The sequence below is a fragment of the Notolabrus celidotus genome, chromosome 23, assembly GCF_009762535.1.
Source record: "Notolabrus celidotus isolate fNotCel1 chromosome 23, fNotCel1.pri, whole genome shotgun sequence".
Classification (NCBI taxonomy): Eukaryota; Metazoa; Chordata; class Actinopteri; order Labriformes; family Labridae; genus Notolabrus; species Notolabrus celidotus.
Genome location: NC_048294.1, coordinates 11,060,149 through 11,081,457, shown reverse-complemented (window position 1 = coordinate 11,081,457; position 21,309 = coordinate 11,060,149). Strand labels below are relative to the sequence as shown.

Sequence of the window (21,309 nt, the reverse complement as noted above, 5' to 3'; positions counted from 1 at the left end):
ACACTGTTTAAGGCGTGAATGTGTATGGTGCTATGCTACACTGTATGCTCAATAGTGGTGTTTCCCTTAACACTTAACAGCACACAAACCGATGGAACCGCAAGTAAATTCACATCAAATTTACGTAAACTGTTCCAAGACATATTCTACAACTATCATTACAAAGAGCAATGCCATCAATCTCTCATGTTGTTGACTGGATTTCAGTACACTGATCGTTCAGATTTAACGTCAATGCAAGTATTATGTAACTGTGTGTATACTGTGTTTACAAATTCCCTGCATTTTCATAAATCTTGTAATCTGCACATAAAGAACATTTTAAATTCCAGGCACTCACTTTGATTGCATTAAGCACAACATAACATTTTTAAGGAGTTGCACAAATTGCAGCAGCCAAAAGGGATATGTACATATGTTCATAGTTCTTCCTTTTTGTACAGTACTGACTGATGTTGGTACAAACATAAATATACTCTGTTTTTTAAGGACAACATTATGGCTTAATGCGCACAATGAAAATAAAGATAACGTACAATGAAAGTGGCTAACATCAGTGGAATGGCTTTGAATATGTTCGATTGAGACATTTGAATAATAACTTTGTTCTTCAAATGCAAAAGGACACATAATGGCAAACTAATACCTCACAGAATTTACATTTTCTTCTTTTCAAAAACATAATTTTTTAACAGTCTTCATGTGTAAAACAAAGACAAATTATCATAACTTGGAAGTAAGGAATACATAATTTGAGTGCAGCGTTAAAATGGTCGGCCCGTTAACTACCCAGAGGGCTGACATCTGCAGCTGAATCACGTGGCTGTAAACAAGAATCAACTGCAACCCCAGAGATTCAAAACTTTGTCGCCAATGCTACCCGCCTGTCCTAACTCCGCCCTCTTCGGATTCCCCAATCACTGCAGCAGTTCAGTCTTTTTTGTAGGCGTGGTCGACTCACCTTCACCCGAGTCAGACACGTTGATTGGGCTGTCCCTGGAGAAGACTTCGGTTGACTCCCGCCAAGTGCAGTCGGCTACGGTCTTAAAGGAATGGTTGCCACATTTGGGCCGCACCTTCTGCGAGGCGTTGTTGACAATCTGTCGGCTGTTGGAGGTGGCTATCTTGATCTTGAGGGCAGCATCTACACGGTCCACCACTGTGTATGTGCCGATGCTGCCGTCCTCAAAGCCAATGATGATGTTAAGTGCTCGTTGGGAAAGAGAAAGGAAGGTCGGCGTCTTATATAGGGAACATGTGCCAATGCTTTTACCATCAGCAAGGCGCATAACGATCAGATTAGACACAACTCCAGCATCATCGTCTTCATCACAGTTCCGAAAACAGACGTAAACTAGATAGCGTCCATCCCTAGATAATTTTTGACGCCAGATTATACCGGCAGCATGGACAAGCCTCAGTTTCCCGCTGTGAAGATCGAGGACATTGATATTCTCATCACCCTTGGAGACAATTCCTAGTTTTCCATTGGGAGAGATTTGGAAGTCCTCTAGATTTTTAAGGAAGTTGGTTGGCAGCTGGACTCGCCTACAAACTGACTCATCTGCCACACTCCAGATGAAGACGGTCTCGGTGGAGGTGATGAACACAACACAATCCGGGCAGTCAGGAATGAGCTTGAAGTTGACGATGCTGATGCCATCATCACAGATGAATTTCTTAGATACGCTGCCCGACCACAGGCTGACAGCAAGGAGCTTGTTTTTGGAAGTTCCCACAAGGAAAGTGTTGGCTGTGGTGATCACTGCGTTCTGGAGGGTGACTAAAATGTTGCAGACTTTGTGCCCTGTCCCAAGCCTCCAGACTCTGGAAGCATTCTGCTCACAGAGGGACACCACAAACTGGTCGTTGTGCGTGATAAGCAGCTGTGATATTCTTTGTCCATTGATGCGGAAGATGTTTTCCCCGGTGGTGGTTTGCCAGATGTACTGACTCGACTTGTCATCTGAAGTCACCATGAGATCCCCTGAGGAGGTTAGGACACAGTTCTCTACTATGCCCTCGTGCTTGAAGACTGTCTCAATAAAGCCAGTGCCAAAGTTCCACTTGTGCACAGCTTCCGAACCATCCATGGTAAAGACGTAATCCTCTCTGCCAGACAGCTGCAAGGTTTGGATCTTCTTGCCTGTTTTGTCAATATTGGACATGGCTGTGATGATATCAATGTCCCAAACAGACAGTACACCACTACTTGCAACAGAAAGGAGCAGGTTGTGGTGGACTGATTTGATGAGTTTGACAATAGCCCCTGAGATCTCAATTAGGCTTGCCATGCACTGTCCACTGTCCCTCCTCCAGACAAAGATTGAGGAGGTGTTCTCCATGGAGGCCACAATACTTTGTCCATTCTTGGAGAGAACAGCAGCAACAAAGCGCTCAGTACGTTTGGCTTTGAATTTCTCCACCATTTTCCACACTTTTGTGTCCAGAACCTCGATACTTCTGGCTTTACAAATGAGAATGGAGCGCTGATCTTCGGATAATTCAATGCCCACCACTTCACTGTCATCCCCTCTACAATCGTAGTCCTCCATCAGCCGCGGGTTGGTGACCTCTTTGGTGTTCCATACTGACAAACTTCCTTCATTGTCAATCATCACCATTTGGTGAAGGGTGTCTAGAACTAGAATGGACTTTACAAATCCCCCAGAAAACTCAGAGGTTACAGTGGCCAACTTGTCCCCATTTCCCAGATGAAAGATGGATGCAGTGTTGAGGTACTGGCCACAGAAGGCATACATTCCATCTGGAGAGCACTGGACACAAGTCACCTCATACCAGCAATGGAATTGGTAGAGGGGCCACCCGTAGAGTAGGTCAATAACATTGACGTCTTTGCTTGCCTCAAGCCAAGCCAAGGCATGATGGGTGGACAAAGTAAACCCATTGATAAAGGCCACTCCACCAGCGACACCACCATGCTTGGACCCCTTGATTTCAACCTCGGATAAAAGGCAGGACTTGTGATTATCATAAATAAGCAATGTGTTTTTGGTTGTGGCCACTACCAGATATTTTTCATCACTGGTTAGCCTGATTCCCAGCACAACTGATCTAGCTGTGTCGATCTGTCTCAGAAGTTGTCTACTCTCTACATCCCAAGTACTAACAGACCCATCTTCCAGTGCTACAAGGACTATATTTGGGGCTAGAGTTGGCAAGATTTCCACAATCTGCATGTAGCTAGAGCACAAAGGAAGCCTCTCTGGACTGTATGTGACATCCATAGAGGAGTGAAGAGGCACTATGGAGCAGTACTTTGGCCCATCTTTGTCACACTCCAAGAGGAGGTGTCTGAGCTTGGGGAGGGAGGTGACAACTGGTAGAAGTCTTTGCTGTAGTTCTGCAGACAATGATGCAGGGTTTTTCAGCACTTTTACTTTGATGCTGCGCAGAGTGGTGGCAAGGAACTTCAATTCTTTTTCTTGGGTGTAGCTGTAAGCTAGGTCAATGTCAGTTAAGGCCTTTTCAAACTGCCCAATCTTGATCATTGTGTAGAGCCAGCTGAAGTTCATGATGACACCGAACATGAGGTCATCAGTGCGCCCACTCCTGGTTAGGTGGTACACCAGCTCTATCATTTTTCTGTGGTTGACAAAGAAAATGTCAGGCTCCAGGAGGTTGCACTGAAACACCCAAGGCTGCTCAGGAGTTTGCCTGTCATAGGAGTACTTGTCCGAGGACGCTTTTTCATGGGCCTGCTGATTGTGAGGGTTTTTATGATGAGATATATTCAGGGAAGTGAAATGGTTGTTATCATAAGTGAAAATCTTCTTTCTGCCTCCTGACCATGCCCCCAGAAAGTACTCGGCTAAGAGGCTGTGCATTTGATGGACATCTTCCTCATTGCTAAGATACAGCTTCTGGGCAATGAGGTGCAGATGCCTGTTGGCCCAAACCATCAAGGTGACATTGCGTACCTGACGCTCCACCAGATAACCGTCTAGCTCCTCCTTTAGCCTTGCGACTAAATCATAAGAGATTCTCAAAGGGTTTTTGAGGTAAGTTGGAACAATAACATCACCAAGAACTATATTATCAAGGGACAGAATATCTTCTAGTTCAACTTCAGTTAACCCTGCCTTGGCCATGGTGATGTACCCTAATGCTCTGAAGACAAACCGTTGGCCCAACTTGTTCTCCACTGAGTAGAAGAGCTGCTCTATGCTTTCATGGACTGTGGAGCACAGGGACCTATCGTCCACATCTTTGTGAGACCTCCAGTGAACTACTTCTCTGTAGATGAGGTTGACAAACATTGGCAATGTGCACTTGGCAAGTGCCTCATTGACATAGATCTGTTGGCCTGAGGTGACTTTTCTCTTCACCCCAAGCAACTGCTGTTTTAATGTTTGGCTGCAGACCTTGCGGTCCCTCTGGATTAGTTCCACATAGTACCCCTCATCATGAATAAGGTGTCGAAGCTTCTGCAGGATGCCATGTTTATTGGGCAATGTTGAGACTACAATGCGAACTGTCCGAGGCAAGTGTATGGGGAGCCACCAAAGCTTCCGAACGTCATCTGAGTCTGAGAGCTGCTCAATGGCGTCAAGAACGATTACCAAAGGTCTATGGAAAGTCGATTCCCCCAGAAGGTTAATTAGCAGCTCCTTCATCTCCTGGATCTTGTTAGGCAAAAAGTGAATCAGGCAGCGGTAGTTAAGTGCAATCTGTTCACAAATGCTCTGGAGGAGGGTGCGAAGGTCAGTGGAGAGCTGGGTGGAGCCGATGAAACGGACAATGACCACTGGGTCCGTCTCAGGGCCCATCTCTGTCTGGAGCCATGTGTAAGCCTGAAAAACACAGCATTGAGAGTTGATTGTTATAAAACGTACATTTTTTTTAAACAAGGTTTGTTGAAAACATGTAAGGTGAGGCTGTAAACTGAAAACTTCAATAAAATCAGTCAGAAAAAAATGGGAGTAATTCTCTGACATTTGTTTGTATTGACTATGTGTAAATTACTTCTGCTCTGCTTAGTCTGGTTGCATAAACGCAGTGAAACAACCAGGATGATCAAAGCTCTACAATGATGGCAGAGGAATATAATTAATTGTTATTCAAACAGTCTGGGGCAGGGCTCATTAGCACAGCAAGGAAGAGTGGTTTTATAATTTTCACCAAACGGAATTTATGAGCTACATTAACTTTCTAACTCAGGCAGAACAATATACAAAATCTCTAATATCAATGTTTTATTACTTCAAGCATTTCAGTCAGCATTACATAGATTTCAAGAATTTTATGAATGAGCACCACTCCCACTTTGAGGCTTTGTTGTTGAAGTAATTTCATTCATGAATTCATAGATTGAGATGAGCTTCTGAGAGACTTATTTGACAGTTTTGGGGCAACAGTGATGATGCTTATTCACATTTAGCTGGGTATATGTTTGAGGAAGAGGGAAAGAGACAGTTTCTGTCAGCAGTGTTTACAGTTTTTAAGGATTAACGTGCCAATGTTAGAGAGTTTAAACAAATCTGTGAATATTGGAGACTGTTGATTTGAGCAAAGAAGCAAAATATATTAAAAGGCACTTGCAAGCGTGAAGACATAACCCCACATCCTGTGGTCCCTCCACTGCCTCCCTATTCATTTTAAGATGTTATTGGTTGTTTTAAAACTTTAAATGGGTTTATCTCTGACCTCCTGCAAGTCCACACCTTAGATCTTTATACAGTATATTTGTATCTTAAAGGTCCACTGACTAGCTGTTACTTGTGGTACTGTTAATGGGAAAGTTAAGTAAACTCTACTGTAACTTTAATACCTCTTATATGCAGTGTTGGGAGTAAAGCGTTACAAAAGTAACGAAATTACAGTGATGTATTACTTTTTGCTCTAAGGCAGTAGTGTAACACATTACTAATAATATTTTGGTAATATTTTACCTGTTACAAATGTCAGTAACGCCTGTTACAACACATTTCTGAGTTCGGGACTTGCACCAGAAAACACAATATTTTATAACAGTTCGTCTAAAATCATAACCGTATCACCTAGAGACTTATTGTAAAAAACAGATACTCTGCAAGAAACTTAGCTTTCTGAGGGTACTGAGGGTGTTTCTGTGACATCCAGAGGGTTTTCTGTGCCTCTGAGAAGATCAGTGTATTTTCAAAGACTACCCGCATCCCGTCCGTCCAAAACCAAAGATAATCCATGACAATCTATGGATACATTTGATTGAAATATGATTATTCCTACAGTTAATGGAGCTAATAGAAGGCTGACATGTTTGTTTTGGACAATCAGCCAATCAATGGCTGTGTCTGTGATCAGATGACCCTTGGGGCTGTCTCAGACCGATAATGGATATGGACAGCTCACTCATACGGAGGAGAGGGGGAAGAAATGTCGCACACGGGTAGAGCGAGCAATGAATGAAAGAGAGGGAGAGAAGAGACTGAGATTCTCACTTCAAGAAAAAAAGATTAAAAAACCTATGAGATTATACATGCCTAATAACTAAGCGGCAACCTCCGGTCTAAAAATATGAGTCAATGCGGAAGTGTTAAAAGCTGCAGTTCATCGAGGATCCCCTTGAGGCTGGCGCCGGAACTACTGGAAGTCACATACACATGAATGGGGAAAAGATGATCTTTGCAGCATTAATAAACATGTTTACAGCCTGGTACAAAAGATGAGTGTAGTCTGAATAGCTAATTTCTCGACGTCCTCTCACTGTGAGGGGGGCGAATTTTTTTCTAATTCGGCAATTTCGAAGATATTGAGATTACCAGTCTTCCAATGAGAGGCACAGCTGCCTGTGGGAACACTGCAGCTGTTGGCTAGGAGGCTCAAAGCCCGCCTCTTTACGTCACACTGGCTTGACAGAAGCAATATGGCTGCCGCAGCCGATTGGTCTCAAAACAGCTCTTCAGAAACAGATGGGTGACGTCACGGATACTACGTCCATATTTTTTACAGTCTATGCTAATAACACAAACAATCCAGACGTTCAAAAGTATACCACATCACCCTTCACTGGATTTATAGTCAGCTGCAATAAACTATATTTCAGCATTTTAGAATGCTAGTCATACTTCTGCATTTATTTTGGTGAAAGTAACTTAAAAGTAGTTTAACGCATTATAATTCAGTGACAGTAATATTGTAATGTAACTAATTACCTTCAAATGACAGTAACTTGTAATATACAATGTATTACATTTCAGAAGTAACTTGCCCAACACTGCTTTTATGTGGTATACAGCAACTAGGCAAGATCAGAGAAAAAAAATGCAAATGCACATGATATTTGTGAATCTGTTTTCACAAATCTAACCTCCATAATAAAAACAGCTGTAAGTGCCAGTCTACAAAGCTTTAATTAATCTAATTCCTTCTTGCAGTAAATATCATCAATTATCACAAGCTTAAATTCCAGCAGTCTTTGAAGACCCATTTCTGCATTTGGCAATATTCTCTAACTGTGCCCAGAAGCCACTGCACTGTGAGGAACCAATTACACACTGCTGTTTTTTTTGTACGCTTTAATAGTCTATTTAACAACCAGAGTAACTCATCTGACATATTCTTTCTATTTTCATATCTACAGTGTTTAACATCGTGAAATGAAAGTAAACGCTCATGACATGACATTTCCCTGATCTCAGCTGACACAATCTTTCTCTTTGCCCCTTTATTTTCAGCGTATTCGCTAAAGTGTGTGTACCTACTTGTTAGATTAAGCAAATAACACTGACGGATGAATCTGTGTAACACAAAGCTCTGCCCTGAGTCCCACAGATGTGAGGCACTTTGACCTGGATTCCTCTCGTATCAGCGTTCTAGCTTGAATTATGTATCAAGCACAAAGACATAAATTCAGTGTTCAATTCTCAAACACATTTCAACCTTAATCTACTTTTCTAACCACACTGCCTCTTTGTGGTTTGTAGTAAAATGTACTTGCCTCTGCAATTGAGAGCAAAAGGACACTGAAACAGACACCTAAGATCAGCTGCTTAAAAATAATGTTTTTTTCCTCCTTAAGCTTTTCTGTTTACACATAAGTTGGCGCTTCTCTTTGTTTTTATTCTTCTACAAACAAACCAAAGCTCAGGCAACCCAGAGCAGCACAAGACTTCTGTCTTCTTAAAGGTCTCATGTGGTTTCAGCTCATAAGTATGGCCTTAAATGCTCCAGGGTTCAGATGAATCAAACCAAAGAGGCAGGGTGTGAATTACACCCTGCAGACTTGAGCACAAAGTAGTAGCTTCAGAGACCTCCTACCTTTTATTCTGCACCTCTTCTAGTCTGTCTTATGACTAAATAACACTCCTCACTTCAAGGATTGGATGTCAGAGAATATATTTCTTAACTCACTGTAAATACAATAAATAAGCTGGCGATTATTAGTAAAAGCTGGGAAGAAAAAAAAGCCCAAATTACTGGATAAAGATGCACGTTTAATACACTTTTTCCCACCTGTCATCTAAACAGTGATCTGCGTCCTTTAAACCAGTGCGACTGCTATACCAGTATAAAATGTGGAGATTCCATCATGTCATGGTATTTTACCAAGAAGATTGCACTGAAAGAAGCAAGCAACTGCCTCAATGTTGGAAGCATGCTAGATTTAATGCCTGGTCAGTCTGTAATCATGCATTTAAAGAAACTGTGGTATAATATTAAGTAAATAGGGGCACCATTTGCCTAGCGGTCTAAGCACCCCCATATACAGAGGCTATAGTCCTTGTCGCAGCGGTCGCAGGTTCCACTCCCGGCTTGGGATCGGCATTTGAAGCCAAAATACTTTTTGATAATCGTTTGCATCTATTCAGCGATTAGCAAACAGATTTAAGACACTCTATAGCCATCATCTGGTGGGAACACCGTATTACAACCAGGCACCGGTGAAAACCATGAGAAATTGAACTTTTAAAATGAGAAAATATTTGCAGTAACTCTTCAATTTTTACTATGTGAACGAATATTCAAAATTTGAAAATCATGTCCCATCCCAACTTAAGGCCTCTACCATTTGCTGAATTTCTTTCCACACTCTCTGCTCCCTGTGTCTTTCCAGCTCTCCTATCCAAGAAAGGCAAAAATGCCCTAGACTGTATAAAATATGGACGTAGTATCCGGGACGTCACCCATCTGTTCCTGAGTGCTGTTTTGAAGCCAATCGTCGGCGGTAGCCATATTGGAAATGTGGAACTCAACCAGGCAGAGTGTGACCTAAAGAGGCGGAGTTTGAGCCTCTTAGCCAACAGCTATGTGTTCCCGACCGGGAGTCAAGTCAGTCATGTCCTTATTTGGGCAAAAACTCATAATCTTAATATCCTCTGAACTGTCATGTTAGAAAAAAGTTCACCCCCGTACAGTGTGCTGATTGAGAAATTAGCTAAGTAGAGCCAAGACATTTTTTGAACCAGGCTATAAACATGTTTACTAATGCTGCCAAGATCGTCTTCTTTGAATGGGTGTGTATGTGGTTTCAGGTGCTTCAGCAGCCAGCCTCAAGCAGATTCTCGATGAATTGCAATTGATAACATTTCTGCATGGGCTTCATATTTTGAGACCGCAGGTTGCCGCTTGAAAGATGCCCATAAACCTTGAAAAGACTCCTCAGTTTAGGACAAGTGACCAACGCGAAGGGGTGAATTGGTCATTGCCAATGGATCTCTCTGATATCAACACTACCCTGGGATGGACTCAACTGCTGTGCCAGTAGCTTGCAGAAAGTAGCTACACAGCTGCATAGAAACTGCATATTTCTGAACACAATGGAATTATTCATGCAGGAACACAGTTCCTTATTCTTTCTGGGAGCCTCCCTAAACAGTTCACGTCTTATATAGTCAATTTTACGGTAAACCTGGCTCTCTAAGCTGTGTTTTGAAATCCAAAATCTGAAAAAAACCTTATCTACTTGGTTCTGAAGGTTTGTGATTTAGTCATAATTCAGACTTAATAAGGTGTACAGCCAACACAAGCATACCACATATGAATTTGGCAGCCCACTCGCACACTAATACACCCAAATGTACCAGTGCAGTGAGGTTATGTGATAAATCAGAGGGCTAATCTGTGTGGGCAGGAAGTCATAAAGTCAATACAATCTTTTCAACGAGTCATTCCATTTAGTACGCTAAAACAGGCTGCTTCTCTTCAATTGCTCAACTCTAAATGAACAAAAACCAAGATGCAGCTCTTTGTGACTCTCTAAAAGCCTTTACTTGATGATATAAGAGAGTAGGTTTTCTTTCTCTTTAGTACTGTTTTTGCTTGAAGAAACATTATCAGCATGCTAGAGGGGAGCTTTCAAAGGTCCACCTGGTATTGAAAAAACATGAAAGGTGTTTGAAAATCAGGACAGGTTTGCAGAAATTAAATAAACTTCACTGATGGAATCTAGAAACCTGGTCCAACTCTTCTTAATCCTTCTCCATGTTCTCCGAGTTAGGAACCTTTTCACTTTATTTGAGCTTCATTTTCTGATCTTTACTTCCACTATTACATCCCCTGGTAATCTTTAACACAAAGTTTAGGCTTTGATCCATGCTTTGTTGCCAGTTTATTGATGTCATTTAATCTTTTTGCAGCATTTCATACAACCACATTGACCTTGGATGATATGACTGGCCCTTACAATAAATGAGTGTATCATTGTGACAGTTATTGCAAAGGTTGGACAGGAGGGCCAGATCTGTGGGTGTGGGCTGGTGTGATCCTAATGTTGCCGGGCAGCCAGATGGCACACACAACAGCAGGAGAATTTGGGTGCATGCTAACAAACACAGACCCGCACTCAAATTTGCATTATGAAAACACTTGTACAAAGAAATCTCGACAGATGTTAACACATAAAAGCAAACCAAAGGCACACCTATGAAGGCGCTGCACACAGATGCATATGAACACGTGGCTTCACAGGAAATTAGAGATGTGCACGGACACAGTCTTTTTGGCAGACACACAGATGGTCAAGCAAGCGTTTGATGAGGAGAGATGAACAGTTGCACGCCCCCTCATACTCTGTTGTACAAAGACGGACACATGCTCAGATCAGGCGGACAGATGAGAGCCGGCGTGATGATGAGGGGCAGCAAAAGAGGGAGAGGAAGAAAGGAAAGGGATCAAAGGAAAAAGAGACAAACCATGTTTTTTAAAACAGAAAACTTTTTCCTGATACTGATACTAACACTGATATCAGAACAACTAGATGGTTGGTATTGATACTCATAAAAGTATTGAAAATTGAGGCATTTGAAGTACTGATACCAGCATCAGAAATGACTGAAACACAACTTTAAAAGTTTGACTGTTAATTGGCAAATTCATTCTTAGTACCTTCATCTAAATGCCTTTCATAAAAGAACTTCCATCACATGAAATCATATCTTCTTAGCTGCTCAGTAGTCCAAATGACTAAAGCTGCCATCAGTAACTACAGCAGATCTGCTTCCCAGTAATTTATCACGCAAAGATAGCAAAAAAAAAACAGTCAAGGAATGCAACATTAGTGGAAGATACACTCATAAAGAGGTTTAGCAGACACAGCAGGTCCAAGGGGACTGCAAGCTGAGCAGCAGCAACCTCCAGTCTAAAAATATGAATACAATGCGTAAGTGCTAAAAACTGCAGTTCATCGAGGATCCGCTTGAGGCTGGCTCCGGAAGTACCGGAAACCACATACACACCAATTCAAAAAAGACAACCTTTATAGCAAAAATAAATATGTTTACAGCCTGGTTCAAAATACGGCTTGGCTCTTTCTCTTTAGGCACACACTGTACGGCACACACTGTACGGTGGGTGAATTTTTTTCTAACGCGACGGCTCAGAAGATATTAAGATTAAGAGTTTTTGCCCAAATAAGGACATGACTGACTTGACTCCCGGTCGGGAACACATAGCTGTTGGCTAAGAGGCTCAAACTCCGCCTCTTTAGGTCACACTCTGCCTGGTTGAGTTCCGCATTTCAGATATGGCTGTGTCCATCGATTGGCTTCAAAACAGCGCTCAGGAACAGGTGGGTGACGTCCCAGATACTATGTCCATATTTTATGCAGTCTATGGTTTCAACGCACTCTCCTGTTTTTAGACTACTCTAAATCAAGCTGTCAATTCTAGCTTAGCTTGTTTGAAGGTGCTCTTCTTGTTTTGGATTTTATAAAATTACTCAATGTATTTAAGAAAAATCTGCATTTCTCCGATCTGTGGATAAAGACAGACCCAGGGGCTGCAAGCTGAGCTGCTACCAATACTAGCTCAGGGTGTTGTTCATGTTTTAAGCTTACACTCAATTAGGCAGTTTCAATTTGAAAACCTGTGTCTCTCTGATTGTTAGGTGGAATGGTTGGCTCGTTTCAGGCTGTGATTCCTTTACTATTTGACCTAGAGGTTTTTAAGTGGAACTAAATTGTCAGCAGGGATCGTCTCTTCTTATAAGAAACCCAGCAGACCCAGTAATTCCAATGAAGACACACTGAATTAAACTGCTTCACCCCAAAAAACTGAGTCCCTTTAATGCTCTTCAGCAGACACAAGTGAAAGAGATTGTTTTTATACCTACATTTATTTTTGTCTCTTTATCACTGAAGGCCGAATGACCAAATAACGCTCTCTCTCAACAAATCCCCAAATTATAATAACCTCATCACATCCATCCAATGTCAGTAGTATACCACTGTTTTAAGTCTTGCTCTGCTGTAAGACTGGTACTTGGTATTGGTTGTTTAGCTAATTCAAGTATAGGAAAGAAAAGATGGTTTCAGATAAGCTCTAAAGACGGCCCTTCAGATGTCTCACCTGTTTTGCCACCTCTGAGAGCAGCAGTGTCTTCCCCGTGCATGGACCCCCGTACACCACCATTGGGCTCATTCTGCTTCCCTTTGATGGCATGAGATACTCTTGAACGTAATCCAACGACTCGGTCTTGAACTCATAGAGCGCCGCGTAGCTCTTACACAGCGACAGGTGCTGCAGGATTTCATCGTATAGCGGGTCGGTCTCCGTCTCAAAGTTCTGTTGCACCGTGGCTTGAATGACATCCACCATGTCCTCGTAGAACTGTTTACACAGACCCTCCACATAGTTGCTCTCCACTTCCTGGGAGTAGCCGAGCTTCATGTCGCAGTGTGTGACAGATGAGTAGACACGGAGGTTGGAGGCAGCGACGATGGTGGGGATGAACTCATCCCGGACCTTCAGAAGGCGTTCGTAGGCTTCCTGGTTGCGCATTATGCGGTCGCCGCTCACCACGATGTCCATGTAGCGGGTCATCTCTGGGAGTTTGGCGAAGCGGTCAAAGTTGGCGATTTTGCGAATGTAGCAGACACATTTCCTGAGAAAGGCAGGCGTTTGTTTCCCAAGGGCGAAATCAAGTTCATCCTCCAAGGCTGATAAAAGAAGGAAAATACAATGTCACTTATTAGGACATTTTGAAGAAGAATTCCAAAACTTCTCAACGTGGAATGACTTCAAAAACTAAAGCATTGGTTTGGCTTTAAGCTGATGAATACCACAGCTGGATTATAATGTACAATTTACAGAGATAAATGTCTATCAGATGTAGGATTTGGATTTGGCCGGACAGATTTTAGAAGCCTTTAGCCAACGATTACACAGATTTCTCCTGAGCCTTATTTAAGTAGAAACAGAGTTGATAAAAATCACATAAGCCAGCACTGCTGAACTGTATCAGCGGCTGACTGGAACCCTGCCAGCGTCTCCTGTGTAGTTTTGCTCACATGGTATCGGCTAATTAGGTGGGAGAGAGAGAAAAGTGTGAAAGGAAAGATCCAGGAGAAAGCACCACTTCCTCCTCGTAGCAAAATCAAGCACTGCGTCGAGCCCAGTGAGCTCAATTAGAGCGCGTAAAAACTGCAGCCGTCTGACATAAACAGGTGCAACCTTTTTGCATATGAGGTTATAAAAGATACCTTAGTAAGCTCTGAACTTTATGAACTTTCTGAACAGGCTGTGTGCTGCCCCGTGGAATCTGAGTTATGCCTGGAAAATATAAAAAGTGTTTAAAAAATTACATTTACTTTATTTTATTCCTATTTTTATTCACATATTTGTTTTTTTTATTCATTTCTAAAACAATTATTTATTTATTAAAAATTACGTAAATGTCCTGTATTCAGATTATCAGTAAAAAGTCTCACACTACTATTAGATTGGAGCTTGGAACCAGCTGTTTCAGGTATCAGAAATGAAAAAGTGTTTAAAAAAATCTGTAAAAATGGTCCCTCTCCCTTCTCACCTGTTTCCAAGTTGAACTACAATATTTCATTTAGCTATTTATTATACTTTAGGAACAGGCTGCATCCTGCTTTAAAGAGTCTTTGGGATACCAACATTTTAAAATAAATTAAATAAATAAATTAAATGTAAAAAATGTGATTACATCTACAAATTAAGACATTATAAAAATATATGTGATAAAATGTAATAAATAAACATTTTTACAATGTTAATTACATATATTTAATGGCTATTTATTCATTAAAAGCCATTTATTTTAATTTAGTTTGTTTTTTATGTACATTTTTGATATAAAATGATTTTTAAATGCATTTTTCCATTGTTTTCAATACAATGTAATTTCAAGTCTAGTCAGGCCTCCATACAGTTGATTGACAGCTTCGTCATTCAAAATTACACACATAAATAAAGAGATGATTAAGCTATAGAAACAGATAACAATGCTATCAAATTAATAGAAACCTATCATTTAGTATATAAAAAATATTCTGTAAAAATGCTACTATTTATACAAACAATGTAAAAAATGGTTTAATATATAATAATAATAATAATAATAATAATAATAATAATAATAATCTTTATTTCTATAGCAATTTTCTAAACAAAGTTAAAAATTGCATCATAGAGAAAAAAATATATATATACAAAAATAAAAAAGAATATGTATAAATCAATAAAAATAAAATAAAGGGACTTAGAAATACTAGAATGCATAACAAGACATCAAGAGCAGAATATCATGTTAATATAGTTATGAAAGCTTTTAAAAAGATATATTTTAAGAAGCGACATGATATAATAATTTCACAAATATAAATATATAAATAAACTAAAAACTAAATCTTTTTTTTTCAACTTATTTTTCTCTCTATTTTGCAATTCTTCTAACAAATGCACTTTTTTTTACTGAGCTCAGAGGTGATCATTTGTATGTTGAGTGCCCAAGAGAGTAACTTGTGTTCACAATATATATTATCTTGACTTACTATTTTGATTGCGCAAAAAAAATATATATATCACCTTTGCTGAACTTGCTGGACTTCAGGGGCTCTATAGTTACTGGCTTTTTATTAATGTTGTGTTATATTTTCACATCCATTTAAGTTCCTCTCGTTTTTGTTCCTCCTTGTATTTCCATATTTCTTGTACTTTCCAAATGTATGTTTTTATAGCACTCATGTCTCTATAGTGCCTGCTCCATAAGAACAGGGGCAGGACTATTAAAGAAGAACCTGTCATCATATTTCTCTGCTCCTCTCCCACACTGACAGCCTGAGAAATGAAAAAATGTCTTAGTTTAGTGCTGTCAAAACAATTCAGTAATAACTCGGAGATTCCCAAATGGTGCGAGTTCTCATCTGAAGCACATGGTGCTCTATAAAAACAAACAGTGGGAGGAAATGTTCAAATGTCAGAGATGGACCTTTGGCTTTTTCTGCACCAGCAGAGGCATGAAAACTCATAACAACTGTTTTTTGTTTTTCACTTTTGGTGTTTGATACGAACAAAAGAGCTTAGACTGACCTCTGATGAATATTAATGATGGTTTTTGATCACTAATCAGCCACAAAATAACAAAAAGTGATGTGCAAATAGAATCACTTTGGTCTGAAAAGTTGCTTCAGGAACGATGTTTTCATGCTACGTGACATTGCAGCACACTGCGAGCAGAACAAACAACGTGATCGATCAATCACTGTCATCCACTGAGCTGAATCTGACAGATCCTGATTGCTTCTCATCTCTTGTTATCAGTTTAGCAACACGACGACGCTGTGTACAACAGTTGCCATGAGATTGTTTTCCCCATGAAGGTGAGTGGTCTATTTCTAAGGATCAATTTATCCGCCAGTAGGTGTGTTCACCGTGGCTCGATGGCTTGTCCCTGGGCCACTAAAATAACCTGGTTTTATTCAAATGAGCTTAAAAATGTTAGCTAAATTGAATCATATGTGTTGCTATATAAATATAGGGCAGGCTACATGTACTTTAGATTATAAGAGTCAAATAATAATTTCTCTGAGATACCCGTCAGACAGTCAGACGGGGTCCAACTTGATAAGAAGTCATAAAACAGATGAGACATGAAAGGATAAAAAGAAGACAGAGAAAGTTGTGTGGAAACTAACCAGAGCAGAGGAATTTCTTGGCCTGAGCACTCTTCATGGTCCCTTTCTCTTGAAGCTGCAGCACCGCCGTCCTGAAGATCTTCTTGATCTCCTCCGACACGTTCCTCCAGGCCTTGTCGTTCTTCGTCTTGGCTGCGCTGCTCGACTCCATCTGAGCGGGGCGGGAGGGCAGTGAGGGGACAGTCTGAGTTTACAGTTCAGTTTGAGGACTCTCAGAGTGCACTGAGGGATTCTCATTATTCATCTTTTTCTATCACAAAGGGAATAATAATCATCATCAGGAAACATTGATTTAAAAAAAGATTTTGTAGGCTTAAATCTCGCCGTAAAATATATAGTGATACGACTGAGTTTTGAGTGATTCTGCTTCATGGTGGAGAATTTCAGAGATTTTCCTGTATGAAAAATGAATGTTTTTAGCTACATGAGCCCAAAAAGTCGAGCTTGAATGCATTGAAAGTCAAACTCAAGGCAACATCATGATGGAGTCTGTGAGAAAACTGCCATATATTTAGGTTCCTTTATACAACAGGGAGCTCTGACTGTAATTTGATTGGAAAACAGGGACACCATGAGTACTGTTATTGAGTGTAACAGCACTGGCACTATCAACCATGTATATCACTCCGCATCGGGTATTCATCTTAAAAGTAACTGTCAACAGATTCTTATGAGGGTGAGTGTACGGTCAATGGAAACAAATAAACATGCATTACGTGAAGGGAGATGTTTATAGGCAAGGCAAGGCAACAATGCAGCTACAGTAAAGTTGGGGAGCTAGCTGTCACTGATCATATGAACAGAAAATGATCAGTTTCTGTTGTGAAGCTGGTAAAACTTGTATAAAAACCAATATGACACTGGGAGTTTTGCTGATACACTGTATAACATCACAGATGTGATTATCTTTAAATAACAGACTCATAGCCGTGCTGTTATTCAGTTTATCAGCACTCTTTATTTTAAGAGGAATAAACATAGCTCTTGACTACATAAGAAAGTGAATTTAAACTGTATTATGTAAAATGAACTAAAATATATTTTTGGGGGCATTTGTTAGTAAGTTTGTTTTGATTTTTTTTGTTTTTTCAACAGTAAAGCCCAGGACTTCAAAGCTTTCCTTTTTGTGGATGTAAAATATCCAGGGTTCATACACTTTTTTCAAAGTGGTCAAATTCAAGTACTTTTCAAGGACTTTTAAGGTCAATTTTCAAACTTTTCAACACATACAGTAAGAGAGGCATGAAGATTTGCACTTGGTGGGCCAAATTATATCAGCTGTAGTCATGTCATTTTCAGACCTTAACAGGGCACGTCAGCCTAAAGCTTTTCTAAAGAGAAATCGATTAATTTTTTCATCTTTTCTTCTGTTAAAATTGATGTGTTGTGTGTGATGTAGGGCTGTCAACGAATATTCTAAATTCGAATATATATTCGAATATTAAAAAAAACAGATTCGATTGTGAAAATTAATATTCGACTGTGGAAAAAAAAAACACATCAGGGACAGGTCACAGGAGTCACACATGCACAGCGTGAAGCAGATGGCAGAGCGAAATCCTTCCGTCCCCGGATCCTCAGTGCGCTCTGAACGCGTCTTTTTCTCCACTGGGAATATAGTGAATAAAAAGAGATCTGGCCTCTTCACATGTGGACTGTCTCGTGTTTTTGGCAAATAATCTCTCAGGCCTAAGACCCTACATTGACAGTGGACTAAAAGAGCCCGACCATCAGTGACACTGGGATAAAATGCAGTTTTTCCTCTTTTTTTTATACAAGCGCCAAGAATGTAAGTGGACTACTTTTTCGTTTTCAACTTCAATTAATGTTAATAATATTTGCTTCAATCACTGAATGAAGCCTGCCTATATTAGGGACAAGAGTCGGGACCTTTAATTGCTCGCACAAGTCTTGTTCAGCACTCACTCAGCGCATTGCGCACAGAGAGGGGAGGGGGGCGAGCGAGCTAGAGGTCAACAGTCTTAAAAGTGTTTCGGTATAGACCATTAGGTCATTTACTTGTTTTGTATGTGTAGGTATGTTTTAGGCATGTTATATCTTAAATAAAAATACATATACAAGTAGTTATGTCTCCTTGTATCAGTTTGTCCACCTGTTATTGACATAATGCGCAAATATAGATATTCGAATGGTTCGAACCTTTGTTTTTTTGTTAGAGCGAATATTCGAATGTCATTTTGGAGCAATTTTGACAGCCCTAGTGTGATGTGTGTACTGTTATTAATAAACCTTCAATGTTCAGACACAAGCAGCGGCTGCTAATTTCTCTCAATTGAATCGATCTGTTGAGTCAGATTGCTGTTAATTTGAAATATATGTGATTACAATTTCAAGCATTTACAAGCACTTAGACCCAAAATTCAAGCATTTTTCAAACCTTGAAAACACAACATTAAAATCCAAGCATTTTCAAGGATTTGAAGCACCCGTACGAACCCTGAATATTTTTCTTGGAGAGATTTCATGAATCACAGAGCTCAAGGACAAGAACACCAGCTCAGTTAAAAACTCAACCTCGTACCATCCACATGCGTACAACAGCCCCCCCCCCCCAAGACCACCAAAACATCCCTTTTCAGCCTGTGTGGTTTTCAGTATGTCGGCTGCACTCACAGAGTTCTGGTAGTTCTTGAGCATCTGGGCTTTGGGTTTGAGGTAGTATGCGGGTGGCACAGAGTTTTCATCCCTGCAGTACCACTCCTCCAAGATGTGTGTATCCAGCCCCGCCTCCACAGCTGCATCCAAGATCATCTCAAACTCGGCAGACTCCACCTCCCCTGGCACTCGGATGCTGCCGTACTTTTCTCCCACCAGACCCTGGAGAGAAGGGGAACAAGAAAGGAAAGATAAAGGGTTAGGGAAAGAGGAGATGAGAGAGAGGGGAAATGCAAATCAACACGATGATTGAAGTTGTTTTGGAGTACGTTTTTGTTGTTGTTTTTTTCATCAGTGGCACAGGGTGAAAAGAAGTTTCAATTCAAACATTGTGAATTATGTGAGGCAATTTCAGAACCACATGTTCAACTGTGGTGTAGTTTGGACATCCCCTAGCCAGTTTTGACATGAGGAAAGCACTTGTCCAATGTAGGCTCAAGGCTCTATATTGCTGTTTCTATGAGAAAATGTTGCACCTCTCCTCCCACAGAGAAACATCCATATTTGCAGTAAGTGTTGAAAACAACAATAATGCGCAAGTGAGAAAAAACACAAGGTTGTTCTGAGGAAAAGTCCATCTGCCCACCATACGTCACATACCACCAAATATAACTCACTTTATATCCCACAACATGGGCATTTAAAAAAAGCATTATTGCTAAGAGTAGATAAGAACGCAGCAAAGTCATGCAGATTTAACGGTTCTTAAATGAAAAGTAGACGAGAAATGCCGGGGGAACATTTTTAAAGCCGTGTTAATGTTACAAAGAGAGAGAGACAAGGTTGTAGAAACATTTTTGTGTAATACTTTGTTGATTATAATCATTAAAACACTTCAGGAGTAAGATATTTATTAGAAATGAATGTCTTAAAAACGGAGGAGAACAGAATCCTGGATAAGCCCTTTAGTCTCGTGTTCAGAGAACTGAATCACTACCTTGAGGTAGAATCTGGGATAATGGTGCAAAAAACCTTGTCTAGGTTTCTGAACAGGAGAGTGACCAATTTCAATATAGCACAGATTAGTCAGTACCGAGTACTGACCTTCCAAGGCATTTCAAAAAATCTTAATTACATGTTAGGCTATAGTTGCGTTTCCACCAAAAATACTGAGGACTTTTAGCCCCAGGGGTTCTTTTCAAGGGGATTATAAGGTTCCTCCAATCCATTGTTGTCTGCGCTTTGTCAAGGTCGAAAAGAAAGATTAAGGCAACAATAGCCTGCTGATATTTGAAGGGTAATCCAAATGCTGTGAGTACTGTTTTAGAAATATTCAGTCACCCCTTAAGTCCCTGTATTTTCTGAAATTACTACACACCAAGCAGGGGGAGCGGTAAAATTACGGAACTGGGACTTTATCTGGTCAATGGTTCCAGTGGATGTAACATTACTTAAAGTTTCTGTGATCTGAGAAAAGTTCCTCTTGCGGAAATGCAAAGAGTACCTCCGAAAGTCTCAGTCACTCATAATAATTTCTACTGTGGAATCACATTTAGTACTTTCCTAAGCACACAGCCCCAGCAGAGACCTTTTGGGGGGTAAAATTAAGTTAGTTTGACTTTTTTTGTTTCCTTTTTCTGGCTCCCACAGTGAAAGCACAGTGAGTACCTCCTTAAGCCCCATTCTTTTGGAAAGTGTAGTGGAAACATAACTGAGTACCTTGAAAGTCTCAGTCACAAGGGGAAGTTGAATAACATTGAGTACCTCCGAAGTCCTTGTAGTTTCAGAAAATTAGAGCCCCCTTTGAAGGGATCTTTTGGACATTGGCAATAAAGTTAGATGGATTTAGCTAAAACCTAGTTCCTGTAGTGAAAATGCAATGAGTACCTCCTTAAGCCCCTAGTCCCAAGAGATAGTTCCTGTAATGAAAACACACTGAGAGCCTCTTTAAGTTCCTGGTCCCTAAAGAAGTTCCTGTGAATAATTGGTGACTCAAAATAGTTCCTATTTTAGTTTATTGGTTTACTTGTAGTGGTGCAACGGATCACCGTTGATCCGTGATCCGTTCGGATGCCTCTCCACGGTTCGGCACGGACGTAGTCCGCGGATCGGTTGATGAAAAAAGTTGCGCGTGTTCACGTGATGACCGCATGTTCAATCCACTCTCACTCGTCAAGCGCAGCGGTAGTCGTGGTAAGTGAAGGAGCAGAGGGACTTGAAAACCCTCCTGCATCTTGTAAGTCACATGTATGGGAGCATTTTGGTTTCCCTGTGAAATACAGTGAATGCTGAATGTGCTTGAGCCACGTTATGA

The 21,309-nt window shown here is 40.6% G+C and overlaps 1 protein-coding gene and 1 long non-coding RNA gene across 2 annotated transcripts in view; one reads left to right on the top strand and one right to left on the bottom strand.

The window, feature by feature from the left end:
• The window catches only part of LOC117807067, a 113,468-nt gene that overhangs the window by 10,835 nt on the left and 81,324 nt on the right, over window positions 1–21,309 (top strand). The window lies entirely within an intron of this gene.
• The window catches only part of LOC117807064 (NACHT and WD repeat domain-containing protein 2), a 68,697-nt gene continuing 48,243 nt past the window's right edge, over window positions 856–21,309 (bottom strand). Inside the window, exons 5-8 of the mRNA XM_034676119.1 lie at window positions 19,014–19,217; window positions 16,380–16,530; window positions 12,787–13,376; window positions 856–4,814 (exon numbers count right to left, since the gene is read on the bottom strand). Of these exons, the coding sequence (XP_034532010.1) occupies window positions 918–4,814; window positions 12,787–13,376; window positions 16,380–16,530; window positions 19,014–19,217 (4,842 nt within the window). The 3' untranslated portion in view covers window positions 856–917. The remainder of the gene's footprint in view (window positions 4,815–12,786; window positions 13,377–16,379; window positions 16,531–19,013; window positions 19,218–21,309) is intronic.